General features: G+C 43.5%; 1 protein-coding gene across 1 annotated transcript in view; it reads left to right on the top strand.

The window, feature by feature from the left end:
• Positions 1 to 16,890, top strand: part of YTHDC2 (YTH domain containing 2) — a 237,604-nt gene that overhangs the window by 183,194 nt on the left and 37,520 nt on the right. Inside the window, 1 exon segment of the mRNA XM_029571517.1 lies at positions 8,350 to 8,527. Within this exon segment, the coding sequence (XP_029427377.1) occupies positions 8,350 to 8,527 (178 nt within the window).

Below are 16,890 nucleotides of genomic sequence, written 5' to 3'. Positions count from 1 at the left end.
AGAAAAATGATCTGGGTTTCATAATGGACAATTTTTTTTTAATTCTCAGCTCAGTTTATGGCAGCAGTCAAAAAAGCAAAAAGAATGTTCGAAATTATTAGGAAGAATAGAGAATAAAACTGAGAATGTTACAATGCCTCTGTTTTGCTCCATGGTGAGGATGCACATGGAGAACACTATGCCATTTTGGTTGCCACATCTCAAAGACTATATAGTTGCATTGGAAAAGCTACAGAGAAGGGGGACCAAAAGGATAAAAGAAATGGAACGGTTCCCCTGTGAGGAAAGGATAAAGAAGTTAGGTCTGTTCAGCTTGGAGGAAAGAGACAACTGATGGGGGAATATGATAGAAGTCTATGAAATCATAAGTAGAATAGAACAGTAAATGTAAATCAGTTTCTCACAGGGCAAGCAGGATGGTAGTCCTCACATATGGGTGACATCACAGGATGGTGCCCAATCACGGAACACTTTTGTCAAAGTTTCTAGAACTTTGACTGGCACCTACTAGGCATGCCCAGCATGGCACTAAACCTATAGCCAGCAGGGGTCCCCCTTCAGTCTTCTTTTTTCCACGCAGCAGAAGCCACGCGAGTTAAGGAGCTCCACAGAGATTCCTGACAGGAATTTTCCTCATGGAATTACTAAAAACTTTCATACCCCACAGGGGTCCCTCCTTTGAATTTTTGACTCCGCGGTACTCCGGTAAGTTTTTTACCCGTTTTCGGTTGATTCCCGTCAAGTTTGGCCCTCGCGGCCAAACTTGACGGGAATGGCCGTCGACCGTTCCACGGCTCAATTTTTTCAAAGGCCATGGCTTCGGGGTTCCGTCGGTGCCTGGACTGTACTCGCACCATGTCCATAATAGACACTCAAAGTCTGTGTAATGTGTCTTGGGTGCGAGCATGATGTCTTGACTTCCTCTAAATGTGTCTTAATGACACCAAAGGGTCTCAAGGCCCGAATGGAGAAAATGGAACTTCCCTTCCATTCTCAAACCCCGACGCCGTCTTATTGCATCGACGTCGTCTGAACCGGCACCGTCCACTTCGCGCCAGTATCGGCCAAAAGCCGGTGACCGCCCGGTGTCGACGACTTCTCGGCCTTCGACTACCTCTACCCCCCCTCAGGACCGAGGGGATCGTAGAGAGAAACATCAGCATCAACACCGGAAGTCTTGGACTATCGAGAAAAGAAAATCATCAGTCTCGCCATCGTCTGAGCCGCCATCGAAAAAATCCCATCCAGAAAAGGCATCGACCCTTTCTGCGACCGGGTCACTGAGGCAACCCTCACCCGGACGGGTATCGGGAGCCGCAATTCTGCCTTTAACGGTGGTCCCCCCCCCCCCCGGCTATGTCTCTGCCTCCTTCTTTTGTTCCGGAGCCGGGACTGCTTGCTCCAGGTCTCCATGAAGAACTGGACCGGATGGTCCAGGAGGTCATCAATAAGGCGATGCACAGGCTCCAAGTTCCCCCGGAGCTGATATCGGTGCCAGCCATGGATCCGACCATCGATCCCATTCCGGCAGCATTGGCACCGCTGCTCTCAAAGATGGACACGCTTATAGCCACTTTTCCACTGATGGATCCTGGGTCACCGATGCCTTCCCCGCTTACCCTGTCATCGGGTGGAGAAACACCGTTCCGCATTCCTCCATTGGGAGTTTTGCCGATGCCTCAACCATCGATGCCGATACGTCCATCAGCGCCAAAGATCCATCCATCGATGCCCTCGAAGTCTGCATATGTGCCCTTGATGCCTTCATCGGTGCCTCCAGTTCTTCCCTCGATGCCTTCAGGGTCTAGACCAGGACCTTCAGGAATTCCATCATCCCGTCCTTCTCAGGTTCCTACGGGACAGGTGCTGATCCCTATGATACCTGGACTGATGATTCATCTCCAAACACCAATGACGTGCCATCACCACCTTCTCCTACTGAAAGCAGGAAGCATTCTCCTCCAGAGGACCTATCCTTCATAAATTTTGTGAAGGAAATGTCTGAATTGGTTCCCTTCCAATTGCAGACTGAACAAGATGATAGGCATCAAATGATGGAGTTGTTACAATTCCTGGATGCTCCCAAGGAAATAACCTCCATCCCTATTCACCAGGTTCTTTTGGATCTCCTCAAAAAGAACTGGGAACACCCTGGTTCTGTTGATCCAGTCAACAGAAAAGCTGATACCACTTATTTGGTCCAGTCAGCCCCAGGATTCCAGAAACCTCAGCTCGATCACCAATCTGTGGTTGTAGAATCTGCCCAAAAGAGGGCAAAAAGATAAAAACCCCACTCTTCCTTTCCCCCAGGTAAGGAACAGAAATTCCTGGATGCCATTGGCCGGCGTGTCTTCCAGGGATCAGTGCTCATCTCTCAGATCGCCTCTTACCAGCTGTATATGACCCAGTACAACAGGGTCTTATTCAAGCAGATACAGGACTTTGCAGAGTCCCTGTCTCAGCAATTCCAGGAACAGCTTCAAATCCTGGTACACAAGGGTTTTGAGGCAGGGAAGCATGAAATAAGATCCTCTTATGATATCTTCGACACTGCTTCCAGGGTATCTGCAACTGCTATTTCGGCAAGAAGATGGGCCTGGCTTAAGTCTTCGGATTTGCGCCCTGAAGTACAAGACAGATTATCTGATCTGCCCTGCATAGGAGACAATCTGTTTGGCGAACAGATTCAGCGGACGGTGGCGGAACTCAAGGAGCATCATGAGACCCTTCGCCAGCTCTCTCTGATGCCCTCTGAGTATTCCTCCAAACAGCCTTTCAAGAAGGATACTAAAAAGTCATTCTTCCGTCCAAAGAAGTTCTATCCACCATCGTCTAGAACTCATTCCACGAGACCTTTCCAAAAGGCCCAGTCTTGTCAACTGCGGAAACAAAAGCCGCAGGCAGCTCCTCAGCCAGGCCTTGCTTCCGACTTTTGACTCTTGCATAGAGAGCAGTAGCCAGTTTCCACTGCCTCAGATACCAGTGGGAAGTCGACTGTGCCATTTCAACAACAGGTGGCACACAATCACCTCAGTCCAGTGTGTCCTTGCCATAATCTCTCAAGGTTATCACCTGAACTTTCTCTCCATCCCACCGGACTCCCCACCTCTACCGACGTGGAGAACATCCGACCACTCACTTCTCCTGGAGCAGAAGGTCTCCCTCCTCCTCCAGTCCAGAGCAATAGAGCCAGTGCCCTACTTCCCAACAAGGCCTAGGATTCTATTCCCGGTGCTTTCTAATCCCCAAAAAATCAGGCGGTGTTCGTCCAATTCTGGACCTACGTGCCCTCAACAAGTACCTCCATCGAGAAAAGTTCAAGATGGTAACCTTGGGTTCCCTCCTTCCTCTTCTGCAAAAAGGAGACTGGCTCTGCTCTCTCGATCTCCAAGACGCGCACACACACATTGCTATAACTCGATCTCATCGCAGGTTCCTGAGATTTCTGATAGGCCCCAAGCACTATCAGTACCGAGTGCTACCATTCGGCCTGGCATCTGTACCATGAGTCTTCACCAAGTGCCTCGTAGAAGTAGCAGCCTTCCTCAGGACTCAAGGTGTTCACGTCTACCCCTGTCTAGATGATTGGTTGATCAGGGCTCCCACTCAGCAAGCTGCTCTGTCGTCCCTACGTCTTTCTTTACACACTCTGATTTCGTTAGGATTTCTCATCAACTACGCAAAATCCTGCTTAGTCCCATCTCAAACTTTATCATTCATAGGAGCAGACTTGGACACCTTGCAGGCAAAGGCATTTCTGCCTCGACAGCGAGCTCTCACTCTCATCTCTCTCGCACACCAGCTACAGTCTCAGCACCGCACGACTGCACGCCACTTCCTCATCCTGCTAGGACACATGGCATCCTCAGTACAGGTTACTCCAATGGCCCGCTTGGCCATGAGAGTCATGCAGTGGAGTCTAAGGTCACAATGGACTCAGTCCGTCCAATCTCTATCGACCACTGTCCACATCTCCGACTCACTTCGTCAGTCTCTAGCCTGGTGGCAAAATCAGATCAATCTCCTCCAAGGCCTGCCCTTCCAGGCTCCAGACCCTCAAATAATTCTCACCACCGATGCTTCCAACCTCGGCTGGGGAGTCCATGTCGCCGATTTGCAGACACAAGGAACTTGGTCTCCAGAGGAAGCCAAACACCAAATCAATTTCCTGGAGCTGCGAGCAATCAGATATGCTCTCAGGGTGTTTCAGGATCAACTTTCCAATCAGGTCATCCTGATTCAGACGCACAACCAAGTGGCCATGTGGTACATCAACAAACAGGGAGGGACGGGCTCCTACCTATTTGTCAGGAAGCTGCACAGATATGGGCGGAGGCCTTCTCCCATTCGATGTACCTCAAGGCCACCTACTTGCCGGGAGTGGATAATGTGTTGGCGGGCAAGCTAAGTCGTGCTTTCCATCCGCACAAGTGGTCCCTCAACCCCACAGTAGCGGACTCAATATTCCAACGTTGGGGTTATCCTTGCATAGACCTCTTTGCGTCACCTCAAAACCGCAAAGTAGAGAACTTTTGCTCTCTCGCTCACAGCCAACACTCTCAGCCAAGAGATGCGTTCTCCCTCTAATGGGCAACCGGTCTCCTATATGCATTCCCTCCACTTCCACTTCTGTCAAAGACTCTCATGAAGTTATATCAGGACAAGGGAAGCATGAGCCTAATAGCACCTCACTGGCCTCGCCAAGTGTGGTTTCCAAGACTTCAGGATCTCTCCATTCGCAGGCACATTCCCTTGGGAAAGGACCCGCTTCTGATCACTCAGAACGACGGGTGCCTACCCCACCCCAATCTTCAAGCTTTGTCTGTGGTAAATTTTGAATGGAAGTATTGAGGCTTTTACCCTTAGCAGAATTTAAAACCAGGGAATCCTGCCTTGATAAAATATCCCACTTCCACTTCTATTTCCCTACCCTTTCTGCCTTGAGACAAAAAAGTTTACTTTCAGAGGTGTATTCGAATCTACCACAGAAATTTTTTATTAACCTTTAATTCTTGCAGCACATCATGCATAAATAAACCAGTCAGTTTATTGTAAAAATATTTTCTTTATTTCACAGATACAGAAAGGCATGAATAAATATCTCTAAATGACTAAGAATCACTTTTATGTTCAAATCTTAATTTTACCAGAGTATATCCTACAATCAATGCAAGAACCATTAAAAAAGTGATTGAAATTATTAATATCAGATAAATGTCTATTAATGTCATCTTTTTAGAAATTAATACATTTCTAATACATCTGCCAATGTAGAAACAATAGCAATTTAAAGGTTCTCATATACTTGAATAAAAATTATATTTACCAATTTATCTGAAGCACCCCGCTCTGTGTCTCTCTCAATCACGTGCGAAGAAAGTCTAAGTAGCACCTCTCCCTCTCCCTCAAACTGCCACTGTTTTATACACTTAAGACCCTTTGATCCAGGGTCGCTGTTACACTTCCATCAACACATCTAAATTTTATTCTGTTTATAGCTTCGCCCATTTTTGATTTTTAATTGGATTTCTTTTGTAGTTCTAAGAGAAAATCTTTTTCACTCCCTTCTGTCACACTTAATTGGCTGGCCATCTGTTTTTAGGGTGGTCAATCATGACACCTGCGTTAGGATGCTCAATGTCATAAAATGCAGGTGCTTTCTTACTTGAGATAAGAGAAAGTGGTAAACAACTGTACTCTCAAAGTCTGAAAGTGGGACAAAGGTGAAATCTTGAGGTTTTAAGTAGGGGAAAGGTGAAAGCTATGTGCTGAAGCTTTTTCAGCACAGCCATGACCAATGTCATGGCTTTTAAAAGTAAAGGCTTATGGGTATTAAATGCTAACATGTTTCTTTATGGCTAATTGATTACTGACTTCACTAAATATAAGTAATTATCAATAAAGCACAAAATATTAAGATATTTTCTGACATGTCCTTGAAGGCCTGGATGTTGAAAGGTTAATTCTTCAGCCACTTAACCTTTCGGAGCCAGTTTTCCATGTCCTGATTGCTTCATGGAAGCCTTCCACGAGAAAGTCTTATCTCTACAAATGGAACAGGTTTAAGTCATGGTGTTCTTCTCAATCCCTTGATCCCTTTACCTGTTCCACCATGAAGTTTCTAGACTGTCTATGGCACTTGTCAGAATCAGGTCTAAAAACATCCTCCATCAGAATGCATGACAGTGCGGTGGCCGCCTTTCATAAAGGTGTCTGGGACATTCCTATTTCAGTACAACCCCTCGTGACACGTTTTCTGAAAGGCTTGCTTCACCTCAAGCCTCCACTGCGTCCTCCGGCCCCTTCTTGGGACCTCAATCTGGTTTTGGGTCGGCTCATGAAACCACCATTCAAGCCTCTCCAATCCTGTGATCTTCGCTGTCTCACATGGAAAGTGATTTTTCATTTGGCGATAATATCTGCTCGCAGAGTTAGTGAGTTACAGGCCCTACTTATCTATCCGCCTTACACTAAACTTCTGCAGGACCGGGCAGTATTCCACACTCACCCTAAGTTCTTAACTAAGGTAGTATCGGAGTTTCACATTAATCAATCCATTATACTACCTACCATCTTTCCCAGGCCCCACTCCAATCCAGGAGAACAGGCTCTGCATACCCTTGACTGTAAACGGGCTCTAGCGTTCTATCTAGACCGTACAGCTGCCCACAGGAAAAGCACTCAATTGTTTGTCTCTTTCCATTCCATCAAATTGGGGCAGCCTGTGGGTAAGCAGACTCTCTCCTCCTGGTTAGCGGACTGCATATTGTTTTGCTATCAGAAGCGGGCATTCCACTTCAAGACCATGTTAAAGCACACTCTGTGAGGGCCATGGCAACTTCAGTAGCACACCTATGCTTGGTGCCACTTCCTGACATTTGCAGGGCTGCTACCTGGAGTTCTCTCCATACCTTTACAGCCCATTATTGCTTAGACAAGGCCGGAAGACAAGATTCCATCTTCTGCCAGTCTGTCTTGTGCAACTTTTTCGCAACTTGACGTACCAACACCCTTCCACCTGCCTGTTAGGGTTCAGGATGCCCTCTACCAAATTTCACCCCAGTCCTAGTGCCTATTGCACATCTGGGTACATTTAGTGCATTTCTCGGACATCCTCAGCTCAGTACTCACCCATATGTGAAGACTACCATCCTGCTTGTCCTGTGAGAAAGCAAATGTTGCTTACCTGTAACCGGTGTTCTCACAGGATAGCAGGATGTTAGTCCTCACGAAACCCGCCCGCCGCCCCACGGTGTTGGGTTCGTTACGTTTTCTTATTTTATTTTTCGGCACTTCCTGTAGCTTTAAACAAGACTGAAGGGGGACCCCTGCTGGCTGCAGGTTTAGTGCCGTGCTGGGCATGCCCAGTAGGTGCCAGTCAAAGTTCTAGAAACTTTGGGAAAAAAAAGTGTTCCGTGATTGGGCTCCATCCTGTGATGTCACCCATATGTGAGGACTAACATCCTGCTGTCCTGTGAGAACACCTGTTACAGGTAAGCAACATTTGCTTATTTATTCTTTCAAGTAATACAAAAACTAAGGGACATTCCATGAAGTTAGTAAGTAGCACATTCAAAATAAATCATTCAATGGACAATTAAGCTTTGGAATTCATTGCCAGAGGATGTGATTATGGCAGTTAGCGTAGCTGGGTTTAAAAAAGGTTTGGACGAGTTCCCAGAGGTGAAGTCCATAAACTGTTATTAAGTAGACTTAGGGAATAGCCACTACTTATCACTATGCGATAGCAGTATGGGATCTGTTTCCTGTTTGGGATCAAGCTAGGTATTTGTGACCTGGATTGGCCACTGTTGGCTTGATGGACCCCTGTCTAACCCAGTATGGCAATTTTTATTTCTAACTAATATAGCAAGCTGTAAATGGCAGTGGTGTTGGAATACCTGCATCGGAATGTGCCTCAGAGTGATGTCCAGGCAGTGCACCCATTACATCCTAGCATAGTTTAAGCATACATGGGCTTTTGTTTGCTCCTTGCATAATTGTGACCACATTTTATTTCATGATTTCAAGATTGGGACTCACACATAGACATTGCCTTCACTTATACATGGACATAAAGGTTAACAAATAGAAACAAAAAATAAGGTGATAGCTTTTTATTGGACTAGGTTAAAATATTTCTTGACTTGCTTTCAAGATAGTCCAATAAAATGTTATTGCCTTATTGTTTCCATTTATTAACCTTTGTTTCTTTACATTTCAGTGAGCTAACATGGCAACCACACTATTTAATAATCTGTAGCTGTATCCCAAATTTTGTAAAATTGACAAGTTTTCTACAACTTGCATGTTATTGACTTGTTTACGCTATTCACTTCTCTCCCACAGGGTCCACATAAAATCTCCTTCACCAGCATTTCATCAGCAGCTGAAGTATAAGGAAAGAGGGGTTTTGCACCCTAAGCGAAGCTCTGATGACAGGTCAGATCAGTCATCGGTGAAATCAACTGATAGCAGCAGTTACCCCAGCCCATGTGCCAGTCCATCTCCCCCGTCTTCTGGGAAGGTACCCATTTCTCTGTCACTTACATTGGGAGTAGGGGTGATCACCAAGAAATAATAAAAACAGACTGTGTTTTTCCCACAAGAGGAATATTCTCTACCACTTGCTACTTTTGGCTGTCTGCTCACATAGGGGGCCGATGTAATAAGGTGCGCTGAAGCTGCCGTGGGTTTGTGCGCGCCTCTACGTGCGTTTGTGCAAGCAAAGTCCTATACGGGTATGTAATAAGGGTTTTGTGCGCGAGAAAGAAGCGTGTACAAACGCGCTTACGGACCTGCATTTTTTTCTGCGCGAGTGCATGCTAATGGCATGCAAAGGAGGTGAATATTTACGGGCAATGCAGGGAGCAATGCTAGCAGGGAGATTGGGTTGGTGTGGGTTTTTTAATGTGAGTTTTTAGCGCCTGGGTCAGGGCAGTAGGTGCGTGAAAGCGCCGGTGTGGAGACCGGTTTTTTGATGCTTTTATGGGTCAGCCAAGCGGAGGATGGAACGGGTAGAGAGAAGGCAGCTTCTCAATGAGTTAGAATCGCCGATCTGCATTTCACTCTCTCACTGGCAGTCAGAGTCCGATCATGAAGGGGTTAGATATTGCTCTACCCACCTTCATATCAACTTCTGGATCACTAATTTGTTCATTTTTTGAAAAAGAAAGGCTTTTGCCCCGAGAATCAATTGTAAGTGTTCACATGATGATGGGTATCCATGCAGAAATCTGCGTGTTTTACTACATATGGCCATTAGTGCACGTTACTGCGTGCATTATGGAGCGTATGCTTGCTGTGCGTGGATTTTATATGCATATGTAATTAGCATACGCGGCTGTTATTACATCCCGCACTGCCACTGATTTCTGCTACACATGCCAAAAAATCCGCACAGAAAAATCAGCACGGATTTCAGTGTGCACCTTATTACATTGGCCCCATAGTAAATGACAGCAGATAAAGACCAAGTGATTCATCCAGTCTGTCCAACAAGGTATTCAGGGTTGTAACTGCTGCTTTGTGCAGGTTAACTCTTTGCCTTTTTCTTTAGGGTCATAACTGTCATGCTATGCAGATTAACCCCCCACCTTCTTGGTCAGCCACCTTGTTTAGGATTGAAACTGCCGCTTCATGCAGGTTACCCCTGTGCAAAAAAGTTACCACATGTTACTCCAATGCTTCATTTTTACCTCTTGCCACTAAGTTTCCTCTGTGTTTATCCCATGCCTTTTCTAATGCTGTCACTGGTTTTTTTAATTCACTACCTCCTCCAGGAGAACATTCCAGGTTTCCACTGCCCTTCTGTGAAAAAATATTTCCCAGTGTAGCCAGTTTCCCTGTTTTGATGCTTTATCCTAGACTAGGGGTGCTTCAGGTCCAGACAGGGAGGAAGACTTCTCTTCTGGGGTCCCTGGCACTACTGATCACAATCTCAGTGATCTCTTCACACACTGTATCGCACAGTTCCAGGAGGTGCCAGGTAGTGAAAAATAGGAGCAGGGAAGTCAAAACTACCACCACAGGAAGAAACTAGGAATCACAAAAGGGTCCATCCATTCCCCAGTAAGTTCACACTTGAGTAAAACTCAATGAAAACACTGGAGTTTATAGTTGGTGTTCAAATAAAAAATAGTCTTTACTGTAACTTAAAGGAGAGGATCTTAAGTCAAGATGACAAAAATAAGAATCCGCATACATCCAATAATCAATAAAAAAAAAACCAAATGGTTTCTCCGTCCATCCTTACTCTGCCCACTTCCCTTTTTGCTCTTGCACCTTCATCCTGATTGAAAATATCCTCACCAGTGAGAGTGGGATAACTAGAGTGTAGTTCCAGTTCAGGCATGAGCTGGTCTGAAAAATATCCCCAAGCAGAATATCTAAAAGAGGGTTCCAACAAGTCAGAATCTTCAACTGGAAGTCAACTATCAAAAATACAAGTCTTTTGAGTTTTTGACTCAAAAATATCCATCCTTCTCTTCACCTAATCTGTTGATTGGTCAAATGGATCAAAAGATCTGTGATTCTAGTCGTATGGGATATTGGGGTTATGCCCTTCTCTCAGGCACTGGTCAAGCAAAATCCAAAACTCTTCTCAAAGCTTCTTCCTCAATACCTCTTTGCCAAATGCTTGAATTGCCTTCTGTGAGATCTAGGGAGAATCTCCATCTCTCCAACCACTATGATTTGAGATCTTGGAGAAATCTCTTGCTGATCAATCTTCTCTCTCGCTTGAATCCCTGGGAAGGATTTCAGCTCCTCACTCTTCCTCTATCTCCTATCCTGTTGGCCTTGAAATCTTGGAGGAATTTCTAGCCTCCTTCCTTCTCCTTAGCTCCTGACCCACTGAAGCACTGGACGTGCTCCATAAGACTTTATATCCCAACAAGCCTATCTCCCAAAAAGGTGGGGTTATAGCAATAGGAGGAATAAAAAAAAATCAAAACCTTTCCTATTGCCCCTAAATAAAAAAAATCACATAGGGATAATGTTAGTGAACTGGCGCAGCCTTGTCACACTAACATTGTTAAGAAGATAAGAACATAAGAAATTGTCATACTGGGTCAGACCAAGGGTCCATCAAGCCCAGCACCCTGTTTCCAACAGAGGCCCAACCAGGCCACAAGAACCTGGCAAGTACCCAAACACCAAAAAGATCCCATGCTACTGATACCAGTAATAACAGAGGCCATTCCCTAAGTCAACTTGATTAATAGCAGCTAATGGACTTCTCCTCCAAGAACTTATCCAAACCTTTTCTAAACCCAGCTACACTAACTGCACTAACCACATCCTCTGGCAACAAATTTCAGAGCTTAATTGTGTGTTGAGTGAAAGAATTTTCTCCAATTAGTCTTAAATATGCTACTTGCTAACTTCATGGAGTGCCCCCTAGTCTTTCTATTATCTGAAAGTATAAATAACTGATTCACATCTACTCGTTCAAGAACTCTCATGATCTTAAAGACCTCTATCATATCCCCCCTCAGCCGTCTCTTCTCCAAACTGAACACCCCTCTTCAGCCTTTCCTCATAGGGGAGCTGTTCCATCCTCTTTATCATTTTGGTTACCCCCTTCTCTGTACCTTCTCCATCGCAACTATATCTTTTTTGAGATGCTGTGACCAGAATTGTAAACAGTATTCAAGGTGTAGTCTCGCCATGGAGCGATACAGAGGCATTATGACATTTTCCATTTTGTTAACCATTCCCTTCTTAATTCCTAACATTCTGTTTGCTTTTTTGACTGGTGCAGCACACTGAGCTGATTTCTAAGTATTGTCCTCTATGATGCCTAGATCTTTTTCCTGGATGGTATCTCGTAATATGGAACCTAACAGCAAGGATTATTTTTCCCTTGCACTTATCCACATTAAATTTCATCTGCCATTTGGATTCCCAGTCTTCCAGTCTCGCAAGGGCCTCCTGTAATGTATCACAATCCGCTTGTGATTTAACTACTCTGAATAATTTTGTATCATCCGCAAATTTGATAACCTCACTCGTCATATTCCTTTCCAGATCATTTATAAATATATTCTAAAGCACCGGTCCAAGTACAGATCCCTGAGGCACTCCACTGTTTACCCTTTTCCACTGAGCAAATTGACCATTTAATCCTACTCTCTGTTTCCTGTCTTTTAACCAGTTTGTAATCCACGAAAGGACAACGCCTCCTATCCCACGACTTTTTAGTTTTCTTAGAAGCCTCTCATGAGGGACTTTGTCAAACGCCTTCTGAAAATCCAAATACACTGTCTACTCCCCTGGACTTTCATGTCATAACCTCTAGTTCTACAGCTTCCTTTCTATTGTAAAATGTTTGCTTCTTGTACATTTTTAACATCTTTACAATATTTAAAATCTGTATCCCCTTCTCTCCTCTCCTCTAGGGTGTACATATTTAGATCTTCAAGTCTTCTCTCATGTCTTTTGGTATGGACCCTGCACCATTTTGCTTGTCCTTCTATGGACTCCTTCTAGCCTCTCTATCCCTTTTTAGATATGACCTCCAGAAACGAACACAATACTCCAATGAAGTCTATTCTGGTGTATTATCTCCTTTTTCTATGGTAGTTATACCCTCTTTATGCAGAGTAGCATCTCTTTGGCCCTATTCAGTGTCTTGTCATACTGCCTCACTACCTTCAAATCATCAGACATTATCACTCTGAGTTCTCTTTCATGATACGGGCTCATCAGTCTCGTCTCTCCTGTCCATCACATACAGCTCCTTTGGATTTTTGCACCCCAAATGATGACTTTTTGGCATTGAAAACTGCCAAGTTTTTGACTATTCCTCAAGGTTAGATCACTTCTCATTCTGTGTGCTCTCTTGGGGGTGTCCACTCTGTCCCAGATCTCTGTGTCATCTGCAAAAAGACAAACTTTCTCCTATAACTCAGGGCTTCGCAAATCTTTATCCAGTGTGATGCCATTCTAGCACTTGAAAATTCACATGATCCCAGAGAACAACCAAAACAAAGTAGCAAGGTAGCGATTCACCTCTAACAATCACATCTGCTCACCCTCCATGCACTCTAATTGGCCCTCTCTCTCAACCTGCACCTTCTCCAGAGGATCTCCTCCCCTGCTGTGGGCCCCTTCTTTCAACCATTTCTATCCCTTCCCTCTTTACCCTCTCCAGTCCTATATGCATCCCCCCCCAGCTGATCCTATCTCACTGCCAAGCCAGTCTTATAATCCCCAACTGTCAAATCCTCCCTCACACTCCATCCCCTGTTCCCTTCTCCTCCATCTCCTTGCTAGGCCTCGCCTTCTACCCTCCGTTTCTTTTAAATTCTCACCCCATCTCCTCTTCCCCAAGTTGATCTTCTGTCATCTCTACCCTCCACAGCCAATAATTCTCTACCTTATTCAACCCTCAAACCACCCTGTATCTCATTTGTTTATTTAAAAATCATTTATTAATCGCTTAACTGATAAATCTCTCCAAGTGATGTACAACATGGATCATAAACAGACTGGCTAAATGCAGCAATTAGGCTACACGTTCCAGAGATAATCTTCATTCTGCCAGTAAAGGCCTTTTAACAACTCCATCGGTAAGAACAGCCCATCTATGTGATGTTCACAACTGAGCAATTTCCTTAGCAGGCCCCAAAATCTGGAACACACTACCATTATTCCTTCGAACACAACCAGACCCTAAAATATTTAGGCTAAACCTGAAAACCTGGCTTTTCACCAAAGCATTTGAGGAACAACTCCCAGAGAGAATTTGAAATATTAGCAGGTTTCCAGGCCTCCTGCACCCTTACACTTGTAAATATTTTAGAACTATTTTTGTTTTAATTTCTTTGTTTTACTCTGAATTATTGTATTAGCTAATGATCTACTAATTTGGAAACCATTACGATAGTTCAACTGAATGACAGTATATAAAATCAATTAATAAATAAACATTTCAAACTTGATACAGTCAATTACATAAGATTCACATAGTCCCCACCCCCTCAAATATGAGTTGTTAATTCAACACTCAAAAGTATTTCCTGAATTGCAGTAGGTTCATTTCTTCTTTCAGTGTTAATGGAAGACCATTCCATTGGAAGATTATTCTGTAGGGACTATTTTTAGGGGTTGCAAAGCTGTGCAATGCCGCTTTATCACATTCACTGCTTCATTTACTTTACTCCAAATAAGCTTTTGCCTGAACATGGAGCATCAGCTAGTTCAGGAATGGGCAACTCTGGTCTTCAAGGGCCACAAACCAAGACAACCCTAATGAACACATATGAGAGATTTGCATGCACTGTGCCGCAGTTGTATGTAAATTATTTTCTCTCCTTCAAATAGCCCCTCCTACAAACATCCCCAGGGTTAGTGGCAACATTTTCCTTTCGGTTCTGGGCCAAAGATGGATGACAACTGCTGGGAAGAGAGGGCAGGCTGATGACTAGGGCAGCATTTTTCTCTTGGGTAGGTTTGGTCGAGGGTAAGGAGAGAGGAGCAGTGGTAATCTCCACTGACCCATGCACACTCAGCTCTCTCTCTTCCCCTCATAACTGGTCCCAAGCCTGACAGTGATCTGCAAGGGGCAGTAACAGCATTACTAATGAAGTCAGTACAGGATCCCTCCTCATGGTGGGCTTCTTGTTACCACAGAAACTCATGCAAGGGCAGTGCCACTGCAGGGCCTGTGACTGCATGCATGCTCATAGGCCCCACTCTGGCTTCCACTAATAATGCTGCTGGAACCTGAAGAGTGCTGCCAGTTGAGGTACTTGTGACCCCTAGTTGAAGGTTTTGTGACCATATTTGAGATCCTGACCCATAGTTTGGGAAGCCACACAGATATTGAACAGGACTGGCCAAAGGACCAGTCCCTGATGCACTCTGCTAATCAGTCTCCTTGGAGTGACACATTGACCATTGCCCGCTATCAGTCAACTAAGTTCTAATCCAGTTCACATTGGGACCCACTGTGTTTGCTTACTCTCTGGTCAATATATATTCAGTTTACGTCTATGTGCTCTGTTTATATTTGATATTTTAATTAATGTAAAAGAATCTAACTAGTTACCAACCAATATTTAATCTACCTTTCCTAACAAAAATAATTGAAAATGCTGCCCACAACTTACTGGCTATTTGGAAAATAATGATTTATTTAACCCTTATTAGTTAGGATTCAGGCACAATCAAATTAATGAAAGGTTACTTCTGTCTATGAGAATAATTACTTAAAGAACAATACTAGAGAGAGAACAAAAAAGACAATACATCCTCACGCAATAATTTGATACAGGTAAAAAAGAACCCTATTTCTATTTCCAAAACTTCTGCAATAAATGAACTGATCATGCTAACATTCATCTTAGTAAATGCACATTCAGTTGCAAAGAAATTCCCAATCATTACGGATTTACTGTATGACAATAAACCAAACTTTGTTGCAATAACGGAATCATGGTTAAAAAAAACAGACGTAGTTCTAAAAAATCAAATAGCACACAAAAATTATGAAGTATTTTCAGTCCCCAGAATAAACAAACGCGGAGGAGGTCTCCTACTAATATTGAAAAAACCTTTAAATGCAAACCTATCCAAATAACACCCCCCCCCAAAATCATGAAATTGCCATTTTTGATACCAACAATTTACAAATTTGCCTTATCTACTGCCCACCAAGCCTCCTAGAATTAAATATATCACCGCTAATTGAGTTTCTTACCACGCACTTAAACATCTCTAAACCAACCATAGTGCTAGGAGATTTTAATCTTCACATGGACGCCCACCCTTTAACAAACTCATGCCAAACACTATTAGACACTATGACAGCATTAGGCTTCTCACTAATAACCAACAAACCAACACATAAAGCTGGACATTCACTGGATCTCACCTTCATCAACCACAACTGTTTAGAACACTGTAAAACTGAATACACACAAATTCCATGGTCTGACCACTTCCTTATTCATTCCGATGTAAAATTCCTTAAACCTCAAATCAAACAAAATCATAAACCTATAGAATTTAAATACAGACCACCTTTTAATACCGAAAAACTAAACGACACACTAGAAGAAAAACTAACTGATATTGACTACAACAACTGTAATTCTGCCACAGAAACATGGTTAGAAACAACCAAAAAAATAGCTGACTAAATAAACCCCATCAAATCAATACAGGAAAAAGAACCAAGACAAAAAAAACCCTGGCACAATGTAAAAGTAAAAGATGCAAAAAGGACCCTCAGATCAATGGAGAAAACACAAAACTACCGATAACCTAACCAAATACAGAAAACAGCTAGCTCATTACAAACATTTAATACTCCATGCTAAGAAAGAATATTTCAGCAGTAAAATAGAAAAATTTGCGAACAATCCAAGAACACTATTCTCAATAGTTTCGAACCTAACCAGTGACAAGCAAGAATCACCACAAAACCTACCAGAAGCAAAATGTAATGAGATTGCCAAATTTTTCAGTGACAAAATTACTAAATTAAGAGACAAACTTCCAAATGCTGCCAACCAAGAAATCAAAATGCAAAAAAGAGATGTCAACCAATGGACATCATTCACTGAGATATCTGAAATGGAAGTGGAACAAATGCTAAAAAATGTAAACCCCGCCCCACACCAAATTGACGCAATACCTACTATTGAACAGCTAACACAGTCACCCATACACTGACTAAAATCATAAACCTATCCCTTGAAAGAACAATGCCAGATATACTGAAAGGAGCAATGATAAAAACCAATCATTAAGAAAAAAAACAGTGATCCCCCTTATCCTGAACAACTATAGGCCAGTATCGAATCTTCCCTTATTAGCTAAACTAATTGAGAAAACAGTACAGAAACAGCTAGCTGAACACCTAGATGACAATAACATACT

Source organism: Rhinatrema bivittatum, chromosome 1 (assembly GCF_901001135.1).
Source record: "Rhinatrema bivittatum chromosome 1, aRhiBiv1.1, whole genome shotgun sequence".
NCBI lineage: Eukaryota > Metazoa > Chordata > Amphibia > Gymnophiona > Rhinatrematidae > Rhinatrema > Rhinatrema bivittatum.
This window is presented reverse-complemented; position numbering and strand designations above follow the sequence as displayed.